Below are 26753 nucleotides of genomic sequence, written 5' to 3'. Positions count from 1 at the left end.
AAATCATGCTGTTGCTAATCCTTTAGAATCTAAAATCTAAAGGTTTATTCATAAAAGGAAAAAGAGATGGATGAGAGCTAGAATTGGTTAAATGGAATCAATTACACACAGTAATGGCAAAGTTCTTGGTTCAGGCTTGCAGCAGTGGTAGAATAAACTGCAGGTTCAAATCAAGTCTCTGGAGGACATCCACAGCTGGGATGGGTCTTTCAGTCCTTGGTTCAAAGCTTCAGTGTAGCAAAGTCCCTCCAGAGGTATGAAGCAGGACTGGAGACAAGATGGAGGAGCTGCAGCAGCTTTTTATATTCTCTTGCCATGTGGTCTCTGCTTTCTTTGTTCCAAAGACAAGCTGTCTCTCACGTGGCCTGGAAAAACCTCAGCGTTCTGACATAGGCATGTCCCTGCACACCTTGCTGAGTCACAAGGCATGTCTGCCTTCTCTCAATGGGTCAGTTGTACAGCTGATGGTCCTTAATGGGCCATCAAGCAGGCTAAGCAGAGCTGACACCAACTTTTCTGGGGTGTCACACAGAAGCATAAGTTTTTGAAATACAGACAGTATAGAGCCAATATTCATAACGTCAACTATAAAAATGATACACACATACAGATTGCATAATCATAACCAGCAAACCATAACCTTTTCTGGGACACCTCGATTCATAGATACTATGGTTAGAAGGGACCATTATGATCATCTAGTCTGACCTCCTGCACAATGTAGGCCACAGAATTTCACCCACCCACTCCTGCAAAAAGCCTCTCACCTATGTCTGAGCTATTGAAGTCCTCAAATCGTGGTTTAAAGATTTCAAGTAGCAGAGAATCCTCCAGCAAGTGCCCCGTGCCCCATGCTACAGAGGAAGACGAAAAACCTCCAGGGCCTCTTCCAATCTGCCCTGGAGGAAATTCCTTCCTGACCCCAAATATGGCAATCAGCTAAACCCTGAGCATATGGGCAAGATTCACCAGCCAGATACTACAGAAAATTCTTTCCTGGGTAACTCAGATCCCACCCCATCTAATATCCCATCACAGGCCATTGGGCCTATTTACCATGAATATTTAATTACCAAAACCATGTAATCCCATCATACCATCTCCTCCATAAACTTATCGAGTTTAATCTTAAAGCCAGATAGATCTTTTGCCCCTACTGCTTCCCTTGGAAGGCTATTCCAAAACTTCACTCCTCTGATGGTTGGAAACCTTTGTCTAATTTCAAGTCTAAACTTCCTGGTGGCCAGTTTATATCCACTTGTTCTTGTGTCCACATTGGTATTGAGCTTAAATAATTCCTCTCCCTCTCCGGTATTTATCCCTCTGATATATTTATAGAGAGCAATCATATCTCCCCTCAACCTTCTTTTGGTTAGGCTAAACAAGCCAAGCTCCTTGAGTCTCCTTTCATAAGACAGGTTTTCCATTCCTCGGATCATCCTAGTAGCCCTTCTCTGTACCTGTTCCAGTTTGAATTCATCCTTCTTAAACATGGGAGACCAGAATTGTACACAGTATTCCAGATGAGGTCTCACCAGTGCCTTGTATAATGGTACTAAAACCTCCTTATCCCTACTGGACATACCTCTCCTGACGCATTAGCTTTTTTCACAGGCATATCACATTGGCAGCTCATAGTCATCCTATGATCAACCAATATTCCAAGGTCCTTCTCCTCCTCCGTTACTTCTAATTGATGTGTCCCCAGCTTACAACTAAAATTCTTGTTATTAATCCCTAAATGCATGACCTTACACTTCTCACTATTAAATTTCATCCTATTACTATTACTCCAGTTTACAAGGTCATCCAGATCCTCCTGTATGATTTCCCGGTCCTTCTCTAAATTGGCAATACCTCCCAGCTTTGTATCATCTGCAAACTTTATTAGCACACTCCCACTTTTTGTGCCGAGGTCAGTAATAAAAAGATTAAATAAGATTGGTCCCAAAACCGATCCCTGAGGAACTCCACTGGTAACCTCCCTCCAACCTGACAATTCACCTTTCACTAGGACCTGTTGTAGTCTCCCTTTTAACCAATTCCTTATCCACCTTTCAATTTTCATATTGATCCCCATCTTTTCCAATTTAACTAATAATTCCCCATGTGGCACGGTATCAGATGCCTTACTGAAATCTAGGTAAATTAGATCCACTGCGTTTCCTTTGTCTAAAAAATCTGTTACTTTCTCAAAGAAGGAGATCAGGTTGATTTGGCACGATCTACCTTTTGTAAAACCATGTTGTATTTTGTCCCATTTACCATTGACTTCAATGTCCTTAACTACCTTCTCCTTCAAAATTTTTTCCAAGACCTTGCATACTACAGATGTCAAACTAAGAGGCCTATAGTTACCTGGATCACTTTTTTCCCTTTCTTAAAAATAGGAACTATGTTAGCAATTCTCCAATCATACGGTACAACCCCTGAGTTTACAGATTCATTAAAAATTGTTGCTAATGGGCTTGCAATTTCGTGTGCCAATTCCTTTAATATTCTTGGATGAAGATTATCTGGGCCCCCCGATTTAGTCCCATTAAGCTGTTCGAGTTTCACTTCTACCTCAGATATGGTAATATCTACCTCCATAGCCTCATTCCCATTTGTCATGCTACCATTATTCCCAAGATCCTCTTTAGCCTTATTAAAGACTGAGGCAAAGTATTTGTTTAGATATTGGGCCATGCCTAGATTATCCTTGACTTCCACTCCATCCTCAGTGTTTAGCGGTCCCACTTCTTCTTTCTTTGTTTTCTTCTTATTTATATGGCTATAGAACCTTTTACTATTGGTTTTAATTCCCTTTGCAAGGTCCAACTCTACTTGACTTTTAGCCTGTCTCACTTTATCCCTCCATGTTCTGACCTCAATACAGTAGCTTTCCTTGCTGATCCCTCCCATCTTCAACTCCCTGTATGCTTTCTGCTTTTTCTTAATCACCACTCTGAGATGCTTGCTCATCCAGTTTGGTCTACAACTTGTGCCTATGAATTTTTTCCCCTTTCTCGGGATGCAGGCTTCCGGTAGCTTCTGCAGCTTTGATTTAAAGTAATCCCAGGCCTCCTCTGCCTTTAGATCCATAAATTCTTCAGTCCAATCCACTTCCCTAACTAATTTCCTTAATTTTTGAAAGTCAGCCCTTTTGAAATCAAAAACCCTAGTTGCAGATTTATTTCTGTTTATCCTTCCGTTCAGTTTGAACTGAATTAGCTCATGATCACTTGAACCAAGATTATCCCCTACAACCATTTCTTCTATGAGGTCCTCACTACTCACCAAAACCAAATCTAAAATGGCATCCCCTCTAGTCAGTTCAGCAGCTACTTGATGAAGGAATCCATCAGCTATCGCATCTAGGAAAATCTGAGCCCTATTATTATTACTAGCACTTATCCTCCAGTCTATATCTGGGAAGTTATAGTCTCCCATGATCATGCAGTTTCCATTAGTATTTACTTTATTAAAAACATTAAAAAGGGCTCTATCCGTATCCAAATATCCGTACACCCCAAGCACTATCCCAGGGGAGGCTCTAATAGTTTTCTTCCCCAATGTAATTTTTGCCCAGACGGACTCGGTCTTACCCATTGCATCGCTTCTTATTTCTTATTTAGAAATTTATTATTTGACCCCCTTTATATAGGATTTGGTGCCACTGCAGGACCTTGGTTGCAACCGTGATCTATACGGTCTCAGTTCAAGTCCATAACGTCACATGTGCACTTCAAGTATTGTTCTCCCTGCCCACGCTTTACTTCTTCCTGTTGCTTTTTCCTTGCTGAAGCCTTTGCAACCCTTTGTCTGCATTCCGTTCAGCCGGCTGAGGGGAGACCCAATGTGAAGCAGACAATACTTAATATCCATGTAAGCAGCTAGACAGAAACATTTCTTGACTGACGGAAAACCTGTTTTTTCATCTTTGCGGATGACCAGTCCCCTTGACTTGACCTAGAGAACATAATTTTCAGTGTATGTACATAACAACTTCTTACGAAACCTCTGTACATGCGTTTCCCGATACTGATGATGAGTGCGACACTGGCTTTTGTTTGTGACCTCGCACGGCACTCTTTGGTGAACTAGAAGTTATGTACCAGATCCAGGAGATCCCCATAAGCCCTGTGCACCCCCTCTGTGCTCCTTGCTAGTTGGCAAGAAGAGATTCTTGTGTCACGCAGATAAACACCCATGGACATGCAATGAAGAGAGAGGTCAAGGCCCCAAGAGCTTATGCTCTGAGAATGTCCAGAGGGCTGACAGGACAAGCAGCTGGGGCAGCACAAAGTACTAGCAATGCACATGGCCCCAGGCTTGGCTGGTGTCCCTCTCATGGGAGAGCGATGCACAGGGGGAGACAGCAGCTCTGCATCCTGGTGTGGCTGGGTGCGGATTGATATGGTACTGAAGGGATCCTGGCTGAGAGAGCGCTTTGTAATGTCCACAAAGCGGGATGAGGTGGCACCTACAGTCGAGTGGGGAGGAGGCTGGGACTGGGGCTGCTCCTGCAGAAACAGTCCTGACAGTACCCCTGCTGGTTGCCCCCAGCAGTACCATCCCTGGTGCCCTTGGCCGGGTCTCCAGGGGGTTAATGCCATTCTCCAGGCCAGGGCACCGTGGCCTTTCCTTTCCCACAGGTCTCTGGGGAGGGAGGCCCCTATTGTAAGGGGGGCTCAGCCCTGGGAGTGCCCCCATGGCACAGATATTTCTGGACACATTCTAAAGCAGAGGGAGATGGGGAGTTATTTTTCCCTGTGTCTTTTTCTGGCTGGGAGCGTCAGTTGTTCCAGGCCTGGCTCTTCATCCCCTCTCTTGGCATAGTGGCTCTCTTGCCAGTGCAGCCCTCCAGCTTGCCAGCCCTGCAGACTGAATCCCTACTCAGAGCAGGCTCCGCCAAGGCAGTGCCAGAGCTGGCTTCCCCCATGAGCTGCCAGGGAAGGACCCTCCCTTGGGGAGGGTATGCAGCCCAGCTGGGGAGTAATTAGCGACAGCTGTGGTGGTGGGTACTGGACTGAGGCCCACCACCTCACTTCCCAAAAGGCTACTCTGGCGGGGTGCCCAGCTTTAGGCTCAGCTTGAGAGATGGATTTGGAAGCCTAAGTGTTTCCCTTCGGTGGGCGCCAGGCTCTGTCGAGAGCCTTCATTCCGCTGAGCTCAGCCTGGCCGCCTGTCTCTCCTTCCTCTAGAAACAGGCATAGTCCAGTCCCTGAGGACCGTCATTCTGGGCCCAACTTCCATCCAGGTGGCCTGGAATATCATCCGCGATGCCCGTGGTTACCGGCTGGAGTGGAGAAGAGCAACAGGTAGGCTGGCCAGGTCCCCAGGGCAGGGAGTGGGGAAGGCTACTGGAGAGGCTGAAATGCCCTGTGTCTGCGTGGGGGTAGGGTGATAGATCCCCATCCCGGATCTCCACAGGCTCAGCTGGGCTCCAGGTCTGGCTCACAGGCCAGCCAGGTTCAGGGGGATCCAGCTGCTGGTGCAGGAGTCCCTGGGAGGATGAAGGGGAGGAGAGGTGCTGAGATTCAGGGCTGGGAAGCAGCAAGTGACTGCCTCATTTCCGCCCCCCCCATCCCATTCTGGTTCTCAGGTGCTGACCCCCCACAGACTGTGTCCCTGCCCACCAACATCAACAGCTACCAGCTCACTGGCCTGCAGCCAGCCACGGACTATCGCATTACCCTCTACACCCTGTATGACGGGAGGGAGGTGGCCACACCCGTAACCATCTCCCAGACAGGTGAGTGAACGCCCCTGGGCCCACCTGGGTGGAGTGGGCAGAGGAGGGTTCCCAGAGCCTAGAGGTGCCCAGTGCACCATGCAAGTGGCTCTGTGACATCCTACCAGCGTTTTTTGGGATGGGTAGCCCTCCAAGTGAGTGACATCCCCAGCACAGGGCCCCTGCTCTTCTCCCGGCTCACTCCGCTGGGCTGTGGCATGGCAGCATGGGTGGAGTCATTGCTGAATGCTGGGCCCTCTGCCAGGCCCAGACTGTGTGGGGCTAAAAGACCCGCCCCCTTCCCTGGAGGCTCTTTGACTGTAGGTTTTCAAAGGAAGCGACTTGGGTGCTGGGCAAACAGTGATCAAACAGATCCCTGCCCTGCCCTTTCCCCTACACTGGAGCCTCCGTCCATTCAGCAACGGGGGTGCCAGGAACCCCATGGACTGAGCGAGGGCAGGATCTCCTGGCCCTGCCAGGCCTGCTCTGACTGTTCCATAGGTCTGTGGTGCCCTGCCCCTCCTTCCAGTGCTCCTTGGTGTCCCCAGGCTGTGCCTGCCCAGCTGTGAGCCATGGCGTTAGCGCTGTCTTGTCTTGCAGGAGCGGAGCCCCCAGTGGGCAGCATTTCTGACCTGCGGGTCATTGATACCGTGGGGAAGAGGATCCGGCTGGCCTGGACTGGGGTCCCGGGTGCCACTGAGTACAAGATTGTGCTGCGCAGCTCCCAGGGTGAGTCTCCAGCGGGGAGCCAGTGCTTGGGGGCCACAGGGGAGTTGTGGCTGCAGGCTGGACTCCAGACCCGTCCAGAGCTGACTCTCTGGAGTGCCACCTGCCTCCTGACTGGCATCTGAGGCCCAGTGGTGGGGGGAGTGGGACAGGCCAGAGCCCCGGAGAACACACCGTGGTGTCTAGCTACCCAGTGGAGGCTAACTGCAGTCGTGGGAATGACCCCCGCACAGACAGTTAGAGATCCACCCCACACCAGTGCTTCTGCAAAGCAGCCCTTCAGTCCTCTATCTCCCGATCCTGCTGGGAGGACGGGTGGGAGCTTGTTCGCTGTTTACAGGGCCGGCTCTAGGCACCAGCAAAACAAGCAGGTGCTTGGGGCGCCCATTTCTAGGCGTGGCAGTCCAGCGCCGGCCATGCCGCCCCTAGAAATGTGCCCCTGCCGCCCCAGCTCGCCTCCACCCGCTCCCCTGAGCGCACCGCTGTCGCTCTGCTTCTCCTCCCTCCCTCCCAGGCTTGCCGCACGCCAAACAGCTGTTTCGCCCGGCAAGCCTGGGAGGGAGGGAGGAGAAGCCAAGCGACGGCGCTCGGGGGAGGCGGCGGTGGCGGAGTGGAGGTGAGCTGGGGCGGGGAGCAGTTCCTCTACCCCCCCCCATTACTTCCTGCGCTCCCTCCCCCCCCCTCCGCTCTGCCTGCTCCCCTGAACACGCTGCCTCTCCCTCGCCTGGGGAGGGAGCAGGGAGAAGTGGAGCGGCGGCGTGTTCAGGGGAGCGGGGGAGCGGAGGTGAGCTAGGGCGGGGGGTTGCGGCGGGGGAGCCGCAGGAAGCAATGGGGGGGGGGGGAATGTGGCACGCCCGGGGGAGGAGGCGGGGCTGGGGATTTGGGGAAGGGGTTGGGAAGGGGCGGAGCTGGGGGTAGGGGGACATGGGAAAAAAAAAAAAGCGGGGACAGCCAAAAATGTTTTTGCTTGAGGCGGCAAAAATCCTAGAGCCGGCCCTGACTGTTTAGTTGGCTGGCACTAGCCCTGTGCTGAGTGCTTGGGAGCAGCTGGCTGAGATTCTGAGGTAGATGCTAAATCTGAGACCGCAGGTTTTGATGGCATTAAGTCTGTGAGTGACTAAAGCCCACAGTGCAGTGCCCCCGGCTTCCCCCTTTCTCCTTGGTGCTGAGATTTGGCTGTTCACTGCAGTGCATTCTGCGCTGTCCCTCCATTCAATTCTCTGTGTGCTGCACGGGCTTGTGTTGAGGCTGCACTGAAGCTGTGATGGGGGAGCCTGGTAGGGGCCAGCTGGGACTTTTGTCCCTGGGGAATTGAAAGAGGCAGCTTGGATTAGTGGCACAAACCCATTAGCAGGATGCTTTTGCCAAAACAAGCAACACTGAAATGGTTAAGAGTTATCATGTACAATGTTATCATTAGGTTCCAGTGTCAACAGTACATGCTCATGTGAATAGAGCAGTTCCCACCTCTGAGCTATTGTTTCAGGCTGCTGGCAGACTCAGGCAGGCGTTGCTGTCTGCTACCCTGGGGTCACAGTTTGAAGGTTTCTCTTGCACTTGTCAGGCTACAGCTGAATTGTGTGACACAGAACTGATGCCGTGAACTGGGAGCACGTGTTCACAAACTCATGCTCAGTAGTGGGGGGAGTTACCAGTCCCCAGTCCACTAGCCTCAGCTGCTCTAGCCACCCCTGGCCTGGCATTCCTCCAGAGCACCATTGGCCGGGCACCTACTGGTGTGGCCACCCTCTGCTGGGTGATATGGAATGGTATGTGTGATTCCAGGCCATGCAAGTGGGCTCTGAGGGAAGTGCGCTCACCCTGTGGGTGGGGGTGCAGTGCTTTGTACCTGGGTCTGAGGGTAGCAGGGATGTCACAGAGGGACTCTGTCATAGCTGATGTGACATCAGAGCTGGAGGGAGCCCTTAGCCTCCCCATTCCTGTCACCCCTGCAGATGGCACTGACAGGACCAGGCAGATCCCAGGCACCCAGACCATGCTGGAGCTCGAGGACCTGAGAGAGGAGGTCACCTATGTAGTGCGTGTGTCAGCCCTGATTGGCAGGCGTGAAGGCAGCGCCGTCCCCATCAGTGTCCGGATCGGTGAGTGCCAGCTAGCCCCGGTGGGTGGGTGGGACCTGAGGCCCCAGGGAGGATAGGCTAGAGTGAGTGTTCTCCTCCCATGGAGCTGGCCCCAGGCAGTCAGATGGGATTTCTTACTAGCAACCCTGGGGGCTCTGCCGGGGGCATGGGTGGGAGATGGGCTCTTGTCCCTTCACACAGGGGTCGGTCCCTCTTTCCCTAGCTCCTTTCCCATGCTCCCTCCCCCAGCAGCAGGCTCAGCAGTCATCAGCTGGCATTCAGCACAGCCAGCAGTGTCTCTCTAGAACAGACACACAGGGGTGCTCATGAGCCCTGGACACTGCACCCAGCCCCACTCTATGAGCTGTGCGTGCTATGTCCGATATTACCCCCACTCCGGGGGCCTGGTCGCTGCATCTCCCTTGCCCAGGGGCTGGGAACGCTCCCTTTTCCCCTGGGGCAGTCATGCCTGCTCCCCGAGCAGGCTTTGGTCCAGGCCCCTTGGGCTTGCTCTGACTGGGGGGTTCCCTTGTGTGTTTATGGCAGAGCCGTCAGTGAGCAGCGTGTCCAACCTGCAAGTGGTGCCTGTGGGTGTGGGCCGTGTGCGGCTTCTGTGGAGTGCCATGCCCAGGGCCACTGAGTACAAGCTGGTGATCACCAACAGGCAGGGTAAGAGCTGGCCTGCAGCGTGTGGGCATGGGTGTTGGATAGGCTGTGGTATGGGGGCCATACCTGCTGGTACCCACTTCTCTGCCTGGCAGAGCTCTGCTGCGCAGGGGTGTCTGCTGAGGCACCTGGAGGGACGTCAGAAGAACACGGATAAAAGGTGGGCAGAATGGGGGGCTGTGACTGAGCAGGGCAGAGGGGAAGGGCCTGTAGGCAGCTGTGACTGGGCAGGGCGGAGGGGTTGGGAGTTATGAGGGGGAGCAGGACATGGCTGTGATGGGGGTTTTTGTACTGGGCAAGCCTGGCATGCACCAGTACATTAGGGCCATCTCCCCTGGGAGCGTCAGGGTGTCTGAGAGCCCTTCCCCATGCCGCAGTAGCCGTGCTGTGGGAGCCTCGCTCCTTGCTGGGGCGCAGAGGCCAACTCCCCAGTGCTCTCCCTTGCTGCAGATGGCTCAGAGGAGACCAGGCGCATCCCCGGCAACCGGAATTTCTTTGAGCTGCAGGATTTGAAGGAAGGAGTCACATACCTGGTGCAGGTGACAACCCTGGTGGGCAGCCAGGAGAGTGACCCTGCCACTATCACTGTCCAGCTGGGTACGTCTGCATGGGAACCTGTGCAGGGGCATGGCTTAGCACCTGGGGGGGCACCAAGCTAGCTCAGCACTTGGGCTGAATGGTCCAGCTCTCCCAGCAAGCCTGTGAGGCTGAGTGTCACCACTGCGGGGCGTCCGGCTCTCCCAGTGAAGGCTCTGGGTATGCAGCCCTTGGTTAGCACCTGCATTTGTTCCTGCCCTCTGGCTGGGCTGATTGCGGAGACCGGGCATGACAGACAAGTCTCTGGGGTCCAGGCTGACACAGTCTCCGGCCCTGCAGATCCCCCATCTGTGGGCAGCGTCACCAACCTGCGGGTGGCTGAGATCAGACCCAATCAGCTGAGGGTCTCATGGAGTGGGCTTCCTGGGGCGAGTGGCTACAAGTTGACATGGCGGGCGAGTGATGGTAGGTGTACTGAATGCATGTGGGCTCAGGTGGGCCATTGAGGTGAGACTATCCAGACTGGCTCCTTGCCTTGGGAGATGCCCCCGTTACCCGTCTGCCTCTGCTAGGAGGCACCAAACTGCAGCATGATCTAGCAGTTGGAGCAGGGGACTGGTGTCTGTGCCTGGCTTCTTGCTTAGAGCTGGTGACAGGACCCCCTTGCTCACTGGCAGCCCAGAGCTTGAAGTGCCTTTGGCCTGGGGTATGTTGCTGCCCCAACCTATTCTAGGGCCAGCGGGACTGGCTGTGCCATAGGTGGGAATAAGCTACAGCCTCACAGAGCAGATCCTGCTGCCGGAGATTTGCAGGCCAGTGCCTGCTGCAGGCAGGGTGGGGCTTGGTTTGGCCATTCCATGCTCAATGGCCTGTGCTTGGCTAACCCACCATTCATTGTTTGAGGAGACCCCATCCTGCTGCTCCCTGGGGAGAGCACAGACTGGAATCCTGGCCCCTGCTGCTTCCAGATTGGTGGCTCACCTCCAAATGGCAGCTGCTGTTGCCATTCCCTCCCCGCTGGATTGGCCGTGGTCCTCCCTGGTTGTCGCAGCATCTTGGCCTGGGGGGTGTCCCTGTCACGGAGTGTGGGGGAGTCCAGGCCCTGCACCCCTCTTCCTGGGATTCACTGAGACTCTCAGCCAGCCAGTAAAACAGAAGGTTTATTGGACAACAGGAACACAGTCCAAAACAGAGCTTGTGGGTACACCCAGGACCCCTCAGTCAAGTCCTTCTGGGGGAGCAGGGAGCTTAGACCCCAGCCCTGGGGTTCCCTGTGTTCCTCCACCCAGCCCCAAACTGAAACTAAACCCACCCAGCAGGTTCCTTGCTGCAGTTTCCGTCCACATTCCTGGCAGAGGTGTCACCTCCCCCTCCCCCTCCTGGCTCAGGTGACAGGCTCTCAGGTCTCCCATCCCCAGGGCACATTCCCAGGTCAACACTCCCCCCTCCCTGCTGCGTCACATCATCACAGTCCCTCCCGCAGCATCTTAGCCCGCTCCGCCCTCCCAGACCTGCCCTGCCTATGAAATCCAACCCCTGCAGCTTGTGTTTCTCTCCCGCAGGCCAGGAGATCTCCCGGGTCCTGCCAGCCGACAGGACCTCCTTCAGCATCGAGGAGCTGCAGGCTGGGGCCGTCTATGTCATTGGGGTCTCGGCCCTGGTTGGCAGCAGGGAAGGCAGCCCTGTCACCATTGCTGCTAGAACAGGTGAGGCCTCGCCTGGCCTCAGGGTGTAGCTCCTCCCTGCCCCTTGTGACTCTGTGCGATACTGATCTCTTAGTAACCCAGGTCTCCTGTGTGCCCTCTGTCACAGCTCCGGAGCAGGTGGGGATGGTCTCCAGCCTCAAGATCCTCTCGTCCAGGAGCAATGTTGTCCGGGTCACCTGGGTTGGAGTGCCTGGGGCGACAGCCTACAAGGTGGTGTGGAGCCGTCGAGATGGTAAAGTACCCAGCCAGGTCAACACGCTGCCTGTGGTGCCCACATCCCCAGACCTCTGCCCAGCTCTGTCCTGGCTGTGCTGGGAGCTCCGGGAATCCTGTGGTTGCCCTGGCCTGCAGATCCCATCACGCCACTCCTCTTGTGCTCTTAGGACAGAAAGCCTTTGCCTCCAGCCCTGGAGTCTCTTCTCTGACTGGCACAAACCTTGGAGTTGGGCATCATGAGATGAATCTCTCCCTCCCCTGATGAGATGGGATCACTCGCCATCATCAGCTAGTGGAGAGCCTGGCTCTGTCCCCCCCCTCTGGGCACCTGGAGTGAGGCTGGCATCCTTGCTGGCTCTGCCCCTTCTGGGTGCCATGTTAACCCTCTGTTCCTTTGCAGGGGGCTCTGAGTCGAGCGAGGTGGTTTCTGGTGACACCAGCTCCTTTGACATACTCAACCTGGAGGGTGGGGTCAGCTACACCGTGAAGGTCACAGCACTGATTGGCAACCGCGAGGGTGACCCTGTCTCCATCGTCGTCACCACACGTAGGTGCTGATGCCTGGCCATGGGAGTCTTGGATCCCTGCTGGGCTTAGACTGGGCTGTGGGTGGAGTTGGTGACTTCCATTGTCCAGGGTCCCCTGACCCTGGGCAGTGCCCTCCCAGCGGGGTGTGGGCAGGGAACTGGAACTCCCATCTGCTCCTTGCTCTAAGATCTGTGGCCTGAGCTGGTGGGCAGTGCCTGTGAGAGCTGGAGGTGATGATGCCTGTGCCAGAGAATTAGCAGCAAGTCTGCCCCGGCAAGAGTTGCCCATGCAGCCCAGAGAGCTCTTCCCAGGCCCTGTGACACAGCTCCAGCCCTGCCAGAACCTCTCCGATCCCTGACAGAGAGCTGAGGAACCCCGCCCAGTGCTCCCCATCCTGCCCATGTGAGCCAGGACACCCAGATCCCAGTGGGGAGCCTTTCTGTGCACCTGGTTTGACAGCTGCAGCAAGACCACTACGCCCCTGACCCTGTCCCTCTGTGTTGCTGCCCCACAGCGGCAGAGGTGGCCCCAGCCCAGCCTGTGGGGAACCTGCGGGTGATTGACTCCTCGGAGCAGCGCATTCGCCTCACCTGGAGCCCAGCGCCGGGCAGCACCGGGTACCGCCTGAGCTGGAGGCCAGCAGATGGTGAGCTCCTTCCCCACCTTCCCCGCAGCTCTCCTGGCACGCCCTGCCCTGTTTAACCCCGTCTCTCCCCTGGGGCAGGAGGGCCGGAGAGGAGCCAGCTGCTCGCCCCCAACGTCAACTCCTATGACATCGAAGGTCTGGAGGCGGGAGAGCGCTATGAGATCCGGATCACCAGCCTGGTGGGCAGCCGGGAGAGCGAGACTGTGGGCATCGCTGCCAACACTGGTATGGGCAACTCTCCCACAGGCCAGCCCCATCTCACCCAGTGCAGGGTCTGAGGGCCTGGAAGGGAACCTCCGACCACGGCTGTTCACTGGCATATCATCGGGGGGGTGGGATGGGACAGGTTTTGCCCTCTCTGGAGTCTGAGACTACCTTGCGGGCGTCTCTCTTAAGGGGAGCCCAGTTCTGCCCCCTGGAGACCCTGTCTGGCTGAGCCATGTCTGGACCCAGGGGGCCACCCTGTGGTGAAATGCAGAAGTGCGCTTCCCCGACCCCTCCTCCCTTGCCTGATGGTTGGGTTTGCTCCCCACGCCCTCACCCACTGTTGGTGGGGGTTGGGGTGACACCAGTCCCTTGGGCTGGAGTGGGAGGCACACTCTACACCCTATTCGTTCCTGCCCTTCCAGCACCTCTGGGCCGAGTCACCAGTTTCCGGGTGACGGAGACCCGAGATGATTCTGTGACCTTGGCCTGGACTCCGGCTCCCGGGGCCACTGGCTACCTCCTCACCTGGAAGCTGCCCCGAGGTAATGAACAGATTTCCAGCGCGGCTGCCTCTGGGGCTGCAGAGCTACAGCAGGGACACCTAGAGCCTGCATGGAGCTGCGCCCCATGGCTGCCTGAAGAAAGGGCCCCCCTGAAGAGATAGGAACCCCCCTTCCGTGCTGGGCCACAGCTAGCCCCCACCTCTGGGACTCCCTTGCTTGCCCAAAACAAGGTCTGCAGAAGTCCTGGTAAGGCTGTGCAAAGCCCTAGAGGAAACCCAGGCTCAAGGCCAGCGAACTGAAGTGAGTTTGGGGCTCAGCCCCCCCTTAGTGGGCAGGAGCCCAACTCCCCCAGCTGGCAGCCTGCTCCAGACAGGCCAGGTCACTGCTGGGAATGGGGACCTGCTGGGGGGTCGCTCTGCGGCAGGGTGAATGGGGTGGAGCTCTCTGGCCTGAGCCCAGTCTGGAAAGAGGGTCTCTGTTTCCATTGCTGTGGGATCTTGACCATCCCCAGTTCAAATACCCCTTCAAAGAGAGACAGCACTGAGCAGAGAGGTGGGAGGCAGAGGGGATGGGTAGCAGGGCCCACACTAGGGCCATCTCCCTCAGACCCTGTCTATGCTGAGGTCCCTTGTCCCTGTTTGGGTTAGAGGGAGGCGAGACACAGAGGACACTGCCCGGGTCAGCAACTTCCCACCAGGTGTCGGGGCTGCGGCTGGGGCACAGATACCTCTTCACCATCCGGCCGCTGTTCGGGAGCGCCAAGGGCGAGGAGTCCACCCTCACCGACCGCACAGGTAAAGGGCAGCCTGGCTGGCTCCCAGGACCAGTCCGGCTCCAGTTCGGCTGTGCGAGGGGTAGGGACTGGACTGTGGGGCCTTGCTCCATTGGGGCACTTAGCGGTTTGGGGCTTAGCCTGGTCGCTGTTGGGACAGAGGCTCTCACTAGCCAGCTGGCATCTCCGCACGGCAGTGAGGCCTCAACTGGAGCCTGCTACCGCTTGGGTCTTTTTGGTGGCTGTGGAGGCTTCCTCAGCACTCACTGCCCCTGATCCTGAGCAGTGGGGCAGCAGGCAGGAGCCTGCCCTGCACACAGGGGAGTGGCCCTCCAGAGCAGAGGTGCGGGGAGCAGCTCCTCCGTCAAACCCACCCACAGGAGGTGAGCTGCCCTGGGCTTTTCTTCCTGTCCCCCTGCCTCTCAGGGGCTCCCTCATCTCCTTCTCCTGTGCAGTTTGCAGGGATGCTCGTGGTGACATCATCTTCCTAGTGCATGGCACCCGGGACAGTGCCTACAGCACCGAGGCCGTCCGAGCCCTGCTCTCCAACACCGTCTCAGCGCTGGGCCAGCTGGGCCCTGATGCCGCCCAGGTACTGGGGGGCAGGGCTGGCCTGGGAGCAGAGCTCTGGTTCTCCCCACTGATGTGGAGGGGTGGAACGTGCACCCTGCACACATACCCCTTGTTCCTTCACCTGCCCTGGGGGCTGCCTTGGGCCATCCTGTCTCTCCCCTTCCTCCGCCCTGGGGCTGGTCCCACCCCTTCTTGGGACCACATCATGGCTGTGATCTCAGTGGCCTGGCTGACCTCTTGCTTTCTTCCCCAGGTGGGCCTGGTGATCTACAGCTACCGCAGCATCCCGTGGGTCCTGCTGAATCGCTCCAGTGACCTGGGCACTGTCCTGGAGCGGATCCGCACCATGCACTATGAGGAGCCCAGCGGCAATGCCCTGGGTAAGGGGCACCATGCCTGCAGCCTGGGCTCCCCCATGGTGCCCCATGGTGCCCGCTATGGGGTGGGGGTGATGCCAGCTTTGGATGTCGTGCTTCTTCGATGCCACAGTGCCAGGGGATGAGGACAGAACACTGTCTGGGGGGGGCAGGAAGGGAGGGGGCCCTGTACTCCAAGAGCCCTATGCAGTGGCGGGTTGGACTCTGCAACCCCAGACCATGGGAACACCTTCCCAGTTGGCTGGGGTCCCACTCTGGAGTTAACCTTGGGTGGGGGTGAGTGGTGATGGGGAAGGGGATGGAGGTGGCAGGGCCCTATGGGGGGTGAGATAGAGGTGGCATCACACCTGCTTGGTAGTGATACCCTTTCTCTCTGCAGGAGCTGCCATCAACTTTGCCAGGACCTACATGCTGAGCCCCAGTGCAGGGCGCCGGCCTGGTGTGCCAGGGGTGCTGGTGGTGCTGGCAGACAGCCCCTCCGGTGACGATGCCATTGGGCCGGCCAGGGAGATCAAGGCGACAGGTGAGAACTGAATCCCTGGAGCTGGGATGTGGCGTTTGAGCCAGGTGGAGAGGGTGGGATGGGTGTCGCAGACCCACATGATTGGTGCTACACCCCCAGCTTTGGAACCCCTTCAGCATGCTGGTCCCCCTGTGGGTCTCGCCCTTTCTCCAGGGTAAGTCACTCGGCTTCACCGCCTCCTTTGACTGGTCCTCAGTGCCTGCAGCTCTCCTGTTTCACATTGTTCAAGTCCAACTGAGACAGACCCCACGGGAGACTTGTGCGCTCTTGGGGGGATCAATGCACCTTGCTGAGTGTTTGCAGTGATACTTCCACAGTTGGGTTAATTCGCTAACTGGAGCACAGCGTAGGAAGGCCTTAGGGTAGTCGAGAGAACTGAAGGTTAAAGCACAGACCGTTCTGGTTAGTCGAGAGCCCAGCCAAGCTGTAGTGACCCCTTGGTTCAAGCTGTGTCTGTCTCCCTCCGTCTGATCTTCTCCATCAGACCCCAGGTGAGAGCCTAGATTCCTTCCAGCAGCCAGCTCTGATCCCCCACCTCACTCCTTCCCAGTCCTTTGTTCTCGTCCTAGGGAGATGCTGTTCAGCCTCCCTAAAGAGAGGCAGGAAAATCCATCTCCCTCTGGGTCATTGGGTGCTAAGTGCCAGTGTCTGAGCAATTGGATTTGCCATTGTCTTCTCAGATGCTCCATTGATATAGGGCATAAGTCCCAGACAGCTAGGCGCCATTCACATCTATGTCTTAGCCTGCCCCAAGAGCAAACAGTCCTTTTCTACCCACTAGATAACAATTCAGCATATAGGGGAAACCGAGGCACCAGCCAGACTCATAAAAGTATTAGAAAATGTTCCCACTTTGTCACATCGGGCAATAGCTGGGGGGCAGGGGAAGGTGTGGGGAAAAAGGGAGAGGGCAGGCTGGTAGGGAAGGAGTTTACAATGGTGGGAAGGGAGGGGTGTGTGTGGGGAGGGGTGGGGAGTGACAGGAAGGGAGGGGATTGTGTGGGAACCCTCTCCCTCTCCTCTTTACTGCTGGGTTGGTCAAAACCCCTGCCCAGGGCAGTTTGCTGCGGTGCCAGAGCCTTTAACCCCTTTCCCTTCACCCCCCTGAGTGGTGAGTCCAGGGGGTTAGTACCAGGCTGGCCCCCTGAGACTCCTTTCTGCTCTGTGTAGGGATCCAAGTGCTGGCGGTGGGCATGGACGGGGCGGATCACGAGCAGCTGCGCCGCATTGTCACCAGTGAAGACCCGCGCCATGTTTTCTATGTCAAGGATTCGAGGGCCGGCCTGTCGGAGCTGGAGGACAGGCTCGCCAGCACCCTCTGCAGGGTGACTGTCACGGACAGGGTAAGAGGGGAGAGCGGCCTGCAAGAGGGACGCTGCCTTCTTGCCCCAGGTAGGGTTGCCAACCCTCCCGGTTTTGCTGGGAGTCTCCCAGAATCGATCTCTATCTCCTGGAGGCTACTGAAGCCAAAGTGGGAGATTTTTAGGCCGCTAAATGTCCAGTGGCGCAGCAGGGGTAAGGCTGCCCTGACTCTGTGCTGCTCCCGGAAGCAGCCAGCATGTTCCTGCAGCCCCTGGGGGGGGAGGGTTCTCCATGTGCTGCCCCTGCCCCAGCATTGACTGGGAGCTGTGGCCAGTGGGAGCTGCAGGGATGGTACCTGCAGGCAGGGGCTGCATGCGGAGCCCCCTGCCCACCCCCACAGGGGACGCAGGGATATGCTGGCCGCTTCCAGGAGCGGCGCAGAGCCAGGGCAGGCAGAGAGCCTGCCTTAGCCCTGCTGCGCCTCCAACTGGGAGCTGCCTGAGGTAACCGCCACCCCCTCCTGCACCCCAACCCCCTGCCCCAGCCCTGAGTCCCTTCCCACATCCAAATTCCCTCCCAGAGCCTGCATCCCTCACCCCCTCCCATACCCCAATCCCCTGCCCCAGCTCCGAGTCTCCTCCCAGAGCCTGCAGCCCGCACCCCAGCCCCCTGCCCCAGCCTGGTGAAAAGAAAAGGAGTACTTGTGGCACCTTAGAGACTAACCAATTTATTTGACCATAAGCTTTCGTGAGGCTGTAGCTCATGAAAGCTTATGCTCAAATAAATTGGTTAGTCTCTAAGGTGCCACAAGTACTCCTTTTCTTTTTGCGTATATAGACTAACACGGCTGCTACTCTGAAGCCTGGTGAAAGTGAGTGAAGGTCGGGGAGAGCAAGGGATGGAGGATGGAATGAGTGGGACATGGCCTCAGAGAAGGGGTGGGGCAAGAGTGTTTGGGTCTGTGTGATTAGACAGTTGGCAACCCTAGCCCCAGGGCTGCCCACAACTGCAGGCCCGGAGCTATCCCAGAGCCAGGTTGGAGCTGCTGTCGGGTGGGGCATAGGGAGCTGCAGGTGACTGAAGCCGTGGGGCTGGGGGCAGCTCTCCCCTCCCCCTGCACATGCAGCATCTCCGTGGCCCATGTGTATAATGTCCCCCTGCAGGTGGGGGGTGCTGCTCCCTGCCCCAGCAGCTTGGCATGGGGTGGAGCTGACATGGCTGCCCAAGGCCCTCTCTAATGCAGAATTTTTCCCCCTCAGCTGGAGCCCTGCACGGTGCAGTGTCCCAAGGTGAGTCCCACACCAGTCAGCACCTCTGCAGCTTCCTCCCATGAAGAGGGGGCTGCAGGAGAGCGACTGAAGATAGCTGGACCCCTCCTGGAGCTGGGGGGGAAGGGATGGGAGCCCCCCTGGAGCTGGGGGGGATGGGCCGGCATGGAGTTATTGTGGGGGATCAGTGCAGTGAGCGGTGGGAGGGGAGGCAGCGTGGAAGAATCAGGCTGTGTGAAAGGCTTGTTTGGGGCAGGGGAGCGTACTGGAGAGGGGGCTGCAAAGAGGACTCCAGGCTCTGGTAAAGTGGGGAGTCGGGACATTGAGGTGCCCTTGGGAGGTGAGCAAACACCTGGGGGGAGGGCACTCCACCCCCAGGTGTATCTGCAGAGGGAGTGGGCTGCTTCCAGCCCAGAGCCTTGGGCCATGGGGGTGGAGGTGAGAGCGCCAGGCCTCTGGCCAGGAAAGTGGGGAGAGGTGGGCTGGGTGATGGCTTTTCCCTGCCAGCTCTGCACTGACTCCTGGTGCAGCCGGGCCAGCCCCATCACTGTCTGTGCTGCCCTGGGGAATGGCTGGACGAGGTGCAGGAGGTGGAGATGCTCACGGGTGGCTCTTCTGCCTGTTGCTGCACTGCCCCCTAACTGGCCTCTTTGCTGTTTTTGCTGCAGGGTGAGAAGGGGGAGCCCGGCCAGATTGTGAGTATTACAGGGGTGCTGAGGTGCTCCCCTCCCAGGGGCTGCGAGGCCACTTTGGTTTAGTGGCTTAGCTGATGGACTTAGAAGCTCTGACTGCTGATCAGCCTGCGTCCTGGGAGTGGGAATGGCCATACATTCCTGTCTTTGTTTCTCTGTGCAGGGGCAGAAAGGACGTGTGGGGCAGCCCGGCCCCCCTGGACACCCGGTAATACTTCCCTCTGTGTGTGGGTCCCTGGGCTGGGGGGACTGTGGTGCTGAGCTCTCCCTGCACTCAGTATGGGTCGGGTGCAGACCCTGTGTTAGAGTCAGGACCTTTCCAAGGCACAGGGCATGCCTGGAAATAGACTGGGGTTGGGGAGCTCAGCTAAGGGGTGCTGCCGCTGGCAGTCCCAAGGCCTCTGCGCAGTGGGGGCTTGTGTGAGGAGTAGCGCAGGGGTCTTTAGGGGGCCTTATTACAAAGCCCCTGTGTCACCCCAGTAAGCAGGGAGGAGGAGATCTAGGGACCCCTCCCTGGGCCTCCTGCTGTGCTGAGCTCCTTAGGAGTCCTCATTGGCCTGCCCTGGGAAAGCTTCTTGTGGCAGCCAATCGTCCTGCTGCTTCTTTGGAGAGATGCAGAGAGCAGGAGATAGAGGCACTGCAGGGTGATGGGCACAGAGGGGCCTCCCAAGGCCCCGAGCCTGCCCTTACCACGGGGGTGCATCTCCACGTAATAACCCCATGTCATTTCTCCTTGGCTGTTTTCTCTCCTCTGTTCTTTCTAGGGCCTCAATGGGCTTCCGGGCCCCCCAGGACCAATGGGGCCCCAGGGTGCCCCAGGCGAGATCATCGAGCGGCCCGGCGAGAAGGGGGACAGAGTGAGTGAGTGCCCTTCACGCTCCACGCTGGGGGGAGGGGCCAGGGCACTGGATGGCTGCATTGTAGGGGCAGAACATCCACTTTGTTCAACTCTGATCTCTTTCAGAGCTGGTGCCCTGAGGGTCCCTCTGGGTGCATCCTCCATGCCCATGTCCCCTATGGAGCCCCTTGGTGTCCTTATTTGTGGACGCTTGAAGCCCATTGGCAGTGCTGGGCACGAGGGGCATGGACAGCACTGAGTACAAGGCACTAGGCCCATTGATGGTGCTGGGTGCCAGTAGCACCAACAATGCTGGGCACAAGGCACTGAGCACCAGGCTCTTTGGTGGTGCTGGGTGCCAGGGGCACGGACAGTGCTGGGCCAGAGGTACCGGGGCCATTGGCGGTGCTGGGTGCCAGGGGCACGGACAGGCTGGGTCAGAGGTACCGGGGCCATTGGCGGTGCTGGGTGCCAGGGGCACGGACAGGCTGGGTCAGAGGTACCGGGGCCATTGGCGGTGCTGGGTGCCAGGGGCACGGACAGGCTGGGTCAGAGGTACCGGGGCCATTGGCGGTGCTGGGTGCCAGGGGCACGGACAGGCTGGGTCAGAGGTACCGGGGCCATTGGCGGTGCTGGGTGCCAGGGGCACGGACAGGCTGGGTCAGAGGTACCGGGGCCATTGGCGGTGCTGGGTGCCAGGGGCACGGACAGGCTGGGTCAGAGGTACCGGGGCCATTGGCGGTGCTGGGTGCCAGGGGCACGGACAGGCTGGGTCAGAGGTACCGGGGCCATTGGCGGTGCTGGGTGCCAGGGGCAGGACAGGCTGGGTCAGAGGTACCGGGGCCATTGGCGGTGCTGGGTGCCAGGGGCACGGACAGCGCTGGGTCAGAGGTACCGGGGCCATTGGCGGTGCTGGGTGCCAGGGGCACGGACAGCGCTGGGTCAGAGGTACCGGGGCCATTGGCGGTGCTGGGTGCCAGGGGCACGGACAGGCTGGGTCAGAGGTACCGGGGCCATTGGCGGTGCTGGGTGCCAGGGGCACGGACAGGCTGGGTCAGAGGTACCGGGGCCATTGGCGGTGCTGGGTGCCAGGGGCACGGACAGGCTGGGTCAGAGGTACCGGGGCCATTGGCGGTGCTGGGTGCCAGGGGCACGGACAGGCTGGGTCAGAGGTACCGGGGCCATTGGCGGTGCTGGGTGCCAGGGGCACGGACAGGCTGGGTCAGAGGTACCGGGGCCATTGGCGGTGCTGGGTGCCAGGGGCACGGACAGGCTGGGTCAGAGGTACCGGGGCCATTGGCGGTGCTGGGTGCCAGGGGCACGGACAGGCTGGGTCAGAGGTACTGGGGCCATTGGCGGTGCTGGGTGCCAGGGGCACGGACAGGCTGGGTCAGAGGTACTGGGGCCATTGGCGGTGCTGGGTGCCAGGGGCATGGACAGGCTGGGTCAGAGGTACTGGGGCCATTGGCGGTGCTGGGGATGCAACTATCTTTCACAACCCCCTTTCTTCTGGGGTTTCTCTGGCACTAGGACACAGGAGGGATCCTATCCCCATGGAATCCCTTGGGGAGCTAAAAGCAAGTCCAAATGGGGCTCTGTAGTGAGAGCTTTGGCCAAATCCCAGCCGAGGGGACCCTCTAAGCCGAGATGCCCTGTCCCAAATTCAGCCCCCGTGGCTGCCCTGGCATGGATCAGCACTCTGGGGTGACTTTGAACATAAATGGGTTTCACTCTGGGGCGTGAACCAGGCTGGGAATGGAGAGGCCAGTGGCCAGAGCAGAGCCAGGACCTGCTGGTTTATTCTCCTCTCTGTTCCCAGGGATTCCCAGGGGTGGATGGGATCCCAGGAAGCCCTGGTCGCCCTGGCAACTCTGGCTCCCCTGGCCAGCCGGTAAGTAATTCCTCCTAGTTCCTCCTCTTGGGCCATATTTACCATTGTTCTTTGTCTGCCGGGTGATTTACATCCCCCTTCCCATGATGCTTTGCAGCACTGAGCTATTACTTGGCTTCATCCCATGTAACAAGGGTTGCAGAAGTCCAAATTACATGGGTCTCTGAGACCCACATTGCCCCTGTTGTGCCCCGTGTCAATCCCCTTCCAGGTGCTGTCTCCTGCCTGTGGTGGCTAACTTCAGTGCCATGGACTGTAGCGGTTACCCTGCTCCATGGTTCCTGTGTCTGTGTCTTGCTCCATGCATGGCGTGCAGACCACGTGTGTACCTCCTCTCTCGGCTTCAGTCTCCTGCTCCCTTGGCTGGAGGATGCTCCTCATCTTGTTGTTGTTGGTTTTTTTTTTTGGTTTTTTTTTCAGGGTAGACAAGGCATTCCTGGCCTCAGAGGGTCCCCGGTACGTAGAGCTCCCGCTTCCCCTTTAGCCTTGCTCCCTGCTCTGGAGCACCCCTGCTCACTGTTGCTTTTGCCTTCCAGGGGGACCAGGGCCCAGTGGGGCCTCCCGGGCTGCGGGGAGAGAAAGGCGAGCCGGTAGGTAGAGGTGCATCCCGTCCAGTGCCGCCTAACGTGGCCACCATCTTGGATTCCCCACCAAGCAGGGCAATCCCAAAGGCTCCGCTTGGAAAGAGAGAGAGAGCAAGCTCTGTCTGCAGCAGCCTCTGCCGGCGCCTAGCCATGTGGGGTGGTCCACAGCCCCTTCCCCCCCCCAACTTTATGTAACCCCTGATCCCTCCAAGCTCTGTGTCCCGCAGCCCTACTAGGCAGTGCTGCCGTGAGCAGGTTCTGGCATTGGCAAGAGGGAGGCCTTCCACCTTAGATCCAGTTAGACACCTCCCTGTAAATTACACACACGTCATACTGGGGTCACAGCAGCGCTCCCAAGCTGAGCAGGGTGGAGCCAGCTCAATGCTTGGAGCAGAGACTCCACAGTACTCCAGAGCAAATGAACAACTCAGTAGGGATTGCTCTCCTTTGATCTTGGTGCCGAGGGCACTGTGCTGCTGGATAAGTCATAAAACTGAGTTCTTGGCCACTTGTGATCACTAACGGTCCCCTGGCCCATTGCCCAAGAGTCTGGTGCTCTCCTCCACGTCCTGGCCAGAGTCCAGCTCTGGTGACTCTGTGCAGTCTTCCCCGATTTCTTCTTCACTGCCTGTCCTGAACCGTGGTACAGTGTCGCTGTACAGCTGCCATGTGTTCTCCCAGAGAAGCTGAGGCTTGTATATGGGGCTGGGCTGGTGCACTGAGGTTTGGCTTTCTGTTTTGTGTAGGGAGATCCAGGGGTGATTGTGAACGGAGGAGGGAGGCTGCCTGGCCGGAAAGGGGAGCCTGGGAGTCCGGTACGTAATAGAAAGCAGGTTTGGACTGTGTGGTCATTGGGGTACAGGAACGAAAGGAGAGGTCCTGTAGCCCAGGGCCCTGGCACCCACAGTGGGACTGCAGGGGGGGCTTTGCATCTCTCAGCCCCATGGTGTGAGCCTCTGGAATCCGTTCAGTGGCACCAGGAGCGTTCCAATGAATCTCTGATTGCACGAGGATTGGTGCCCCCAGGGCACTTTTGCTCTGAATAGATCTGTGCTCAGCTCTTATTCTATGGACCCTGCCCTCTCAGGCCTCCTCAACATGGATGTCATTTGGGAGGGTGGGGGGGCATTGTCCCCCCCAAAGTGCAAGCCTCAGGCAGGCGTGGAATTTGCCCCTCGCACGCAGCCCCGTTAGCCGGACTGGAGCTGCCCCCCCAGATATAGAAGTTAAACTATGCCTGTGCTTCTCTGTGCTGTCCCTGCCTAGGGGTGGAGGTTTGAGGGACTCGCAGGCTTGCCCAGTGCCAGATGAGCAGGGATCCAACCCTCTCAGCATTCCTGCCTGGGTCTGTCACCCTCTAGGCCTCACACTGTGGTTCTTAGACTCCTTGCTGCCGGTCCACCAACTCTGGGGCTGCTAGCACGTGGAGGGCTGAGGCCTTCTGCCATAACCCCATTCCACAGAGACTGGGGGCCCTGCCTCTAGGGTGAAGCTGTGCCAGGCTACAGCAGAGCCTGCACGCAGACATGCTGGGCCGTATGGGCAGTATATGAACACCCTGAGCACTGGCTGGAAACTCACAGACCTGCATGGCTGGCTGCTGTGGCTCATCCCAAAATCCAGGGTCCCCAGTCCATGGTGCGCTTTCTTCCCAGCACAGAGCACTGATGAAGCCTCTCTGATTCTCTAGGGAAATCCTGGCCTGCCTGGGAACCCTGGGCCTAGAGGAGCAGTCGGTGATCCAGGACCTCCTGGGCCCAGTGGACCTCCAGGGCCGTCAGGACCTGCCGGAGAGTTTGTCAAGGTGCGTTTCCCTCTCCCGCTTGGGAGGAGCTGTTCAGAGGCTCTGCCCCGGGCAGCTAGATTGAGGCACATCGTGCCCCCTCCCCTGTGCATGCACACAAGCAGCCTCTTCCACAACACCGTGCGCCCGCACGGCAGCCCCCATGCAACCCCTCTACAGCTCCTTCCATGCATGCAGGCCCCGCCATGCCCTGCCTCCCCGGGCATGCAGCTCCCACCCCACCCCATGCATACAGCAGCCTGCCCCAGCACCTTCCACACAGCCATGCCCTGCCTGTGGTAAGCTCGCCTGGCCTGGGGTGGGCTGAGGTTTCAGGTTGGGGTGTGCACCTAGAAGCCTGAACTGCAGAAGAAGCGCCGGCAGCAGCGGGGCTGGGGAAAGGTGGTGGGGCAGGCACTCACCTTAGCATCGGAGGCACATGGCAGGCTGAGGAAGCGGTACGGTTAGGGCAGCTGCGGTGGCACGGAATCCGGGCACCCAGAGCAGCCACCCGCCTGGCTGCTTCTTCCCCTTCCTGGCTGCTGCTCTTATGCAACAGCTAGTGGGTCCTGTCCTGGAAGGGAAACAACCCTTCTCTGTCCCCTAAATGATGTGGGTCTGCCCAGCTGTCCTTTCCCCGCTCAGCTCGGCTCCAGCCCCTTTCTCCAGGCATTCCCTCTCCCCAGGATGCTCCATCTCACACCCTCCCTGGCTACAGGGGTGGAAACACATCCACCCCCACAATGAAAATTAGCCCCCATTGCCGCCCTGATTCTGCTGCCTCCTGCTGTATGTGCATCGTCATCCCACCACGTGTGCACACTGTGTGTGCCTGTGGATCTCTCACCCGTGCACACGTGGCTCCACCGTGGTCCCTGGCCAGGTGTGTACACACAAGCCAGATATTCTGAGGCTGCTCCTGGTGAGTGGGTATCATGCTGAGCTTATCTTTGCTTGTGGTTTCCCTGCCAGGTGCCCTGGGCTGTGAATGCACCAAGCTCACTGAGCATTGCGTTCCCAGGGCCGCCCAGGGGCCACTAGGTTGCCAGGTGCAGGAATCACTCCCTTTAACCCTGTGTATTTCCTCTTGCAGGGGGCGAAAGGCGAGCGAGGGGAGCGGGTAAGTGACCTTCCTCCTTCCCTGGCTCTTCCCCTGCGTGCTGCGCTCTGGCCTGGGGGAGGCTGACAGGCTGTGACGCTCAGCAGCACTTGCCCCTTCATGCCAGCTGGTGGGGTCCCGCAATGCTGTGACAGGGCAGCAGCGGGCTCTGCTCTCTGCATTGTGGAGCTGGCCTGTGGAGAGCTGGCCTGTGGGAGCTGCAGCCAGTTAGCCACAGGGCTGAGCCAAGACACGCTCCCCTGGGTGGAGGGGCTGTGTTTGGGTGCAGAGCCAGCTCGTGGGGCCGTCAGGGCATAGCCGGGTGAGAGGGGTAGTAGGAGTGTGACGTGATATCTGAGCTCCCTGTGTTTTGTCTCTCTAGGGCCCCCCAGGGCTGATTGATGGGGTACCTCCCGGAGGAGAGCCAGGCACCCCGGTGAGTACCTCCCCGTGCCACGCCAGGGCTGGGAGTGGAGATGCATGGGTGAGCGAGGTGGGTGGGGATGGGGTGAGGGTGACTCTGTTGGTGGTGTGTGGTGCGGAGGAAGTGGGGTAAGGAGGACTAGGGGGGGATATGAGTTTGGGAAGACACAGAATAAGGCTCCATAGAAAGGGAAATCCCCTTTGCTAGATGTGGGCAGTGTTAATCTTGTGCTGAGGCTGGTTTCCCATGAACGCCATGTCACTCAGGGCTGGTCTCCACGCTGCTCAGGTTGGTCTCAGCTCTTTCTTTCTCTCTCATTCCTCAGGGCTTGCCTGGCGATCCTGGGCCACGGGGACCTCCTGGGCCCCCAGGACAGAAAGGAGACAAGGTAAGAGGAGTGGCTGTGGTCAGAGGCAGGGGTCGCAGGAAAGCCCAGGCTGTGCTAGTACAGGATCTGCTGCCATCCCTCACCCCCTAGTCCGCTGTGGGATTGTGCTCTGGTCTCCCTTCTGCACAAAGGCACTTGATGCCATGACCAGGGCGATGCACACATGGTAGGAGACTGCTGTGGCTTGTAGTGACCTCGTTTCCCTGGATCCCACCCTGCTAACCTGGAGGAGCAAGGGAGCCATCCTCGCTGGCTCCTGTCCCCTCAAGTTCCCTGAGATATGATGCCTTTGTCTTTTCTGGACACTTCCTTTGCTCTTTGTCCCCAGGGTGATGGGGAAGAAGGCTTTCCAGGGCCGCCGGGTCGCCCAGGGGACCCAGGAGATCGGGTGAGTCCCCTAAGAGGAGGTAAGCCATGCCCTGGTGGAATGAACCCAGCTGGCATGGAGCACCTGTGGAGCCTCGAACAGCAGGCCCCCTGAGTGGGGAACAGCGAACCGCTCTAGGGCTACGTGGTCAGAGCTGGGAAAGGCCAATTAGACCCGTGAGTCCATGCCCCAAGCAGGGCAGGAGAGAGCCTCTAAATCAGAGACTGCATGAGGCCCACTGGGCCAGCGCTCCGCTGGCTGTCTCCCTAGAGCCAGCCCTGCCTCTCCTCAGCTGGATGGCAGCTTGGCAAGCCCTGCCCCGGGGTGGAGAAGCTCATGT

At 58.1% G+C, this 26753-nt stretch overlaps 1 protein-coding gene across 1 annotated transcript in view; it reads left to right on the top strand.

Moving 5' to 3' along the window:
- The window catches only part of COL7A1 (collagen type VII alpha 1 chain), a 114549-nt gene that overhangs the window by 23683 nt on the left and 64113 nt on the right, over positions 1-26753 (top strand). Inside the window, exons 13-43 of the mRNA XM_084634206.1 lie at positions 5187-5303; positions 5588-5737; positions 6317-6445; positions 8398-8544; positions 9070-9192; positions 9640-9786; positions 10066-10191; positions 11289-11432; positions 11539-11664; positions 12049-12195; positions 12691-12822; positions 12901-13047; positions 13452-13571; positions 14180-14326; positions 14760-14896; positions 15131-15257; positions 15634-15777; positions 16948-17120; positions 18339-18368; positions 19016-19042; positions 19203-19247; positions 19804-19896; positions 21697-21768; positions 22189-22224; positions 22305-22358; positions 23099-23167; positions 24043-24156; positions 25229-25255; positions 25617-25670; positions 25984-26046; positions 26375-26434. Coding sequence (XP_084490332.1) covers positions 5187-5303; positions 5588-5737; positions 6317-6445; positions 8398-8544; positions 9070-9192; positions 9640-9786; positions 10066-10191; positions 11289-11432; positions 11539-11664; positions 12049-12195; positions 12691-12822; positions 12901-13047; positions 13452-13571; positions 14180-14326; positions 14760-14896; positions 15131-15257; positions 15634-15777; positions 16948-17120; positions 18339-18368; positions 19016-19042; positions 19203-19247; positions 19804-19896; positions 21697-21768; positions 22189-22224; positions 22305-22358; positions 23099-23167; positions 24043-24156; positions 25229-25255; positions 25617-25670; positions 25984-26046; positions 26375-26434 — 3227 coding nt within the window. The remainder of the gene's footprint in view (positions 1-5186; positions 5304-5587; positions 5738-6316; positions 6446-8397; positions 8545-9069; positions 9193-9639; positions 9787-10065; positions 10192-11288; positions 11433-11538; positions 11665-12048; positions 12196-12690; positions 12823-12900; positions 13048-13451; positions 13572-14179; positions 14327-14759; positions 14897-15130; positions 15258-15633; positions 15778-16947; positions 17121-18338; positions 18369-19015; positions 19043-19202; positions 19248-19803; positions 19897-21696; positions 21769-22188; positions 22225-22304; positions 22359-23098; positions 23168-24042; positions 24157-25228; positions 25256-25616; positions 25671-25983; positions 26047-26374; positions 26435-26753) is intronic.

This window comes from Lepidochelys olivacea, assembly GCF_965140295.1.
Source record: "Lepidochelys olivacea isolate rLepOli2 genome assembly, chromosome: 7".
Taxonomy (NCBI): domain Eukaryota; kingdom Metazoa; phylum Chordata; order Testudines; family Cheloniidae; genus Lepidochelys; species Lepidochelys olivacea.
This window is presented reverse-complemented; position numbering and strand designations above follow the sequence as displayed.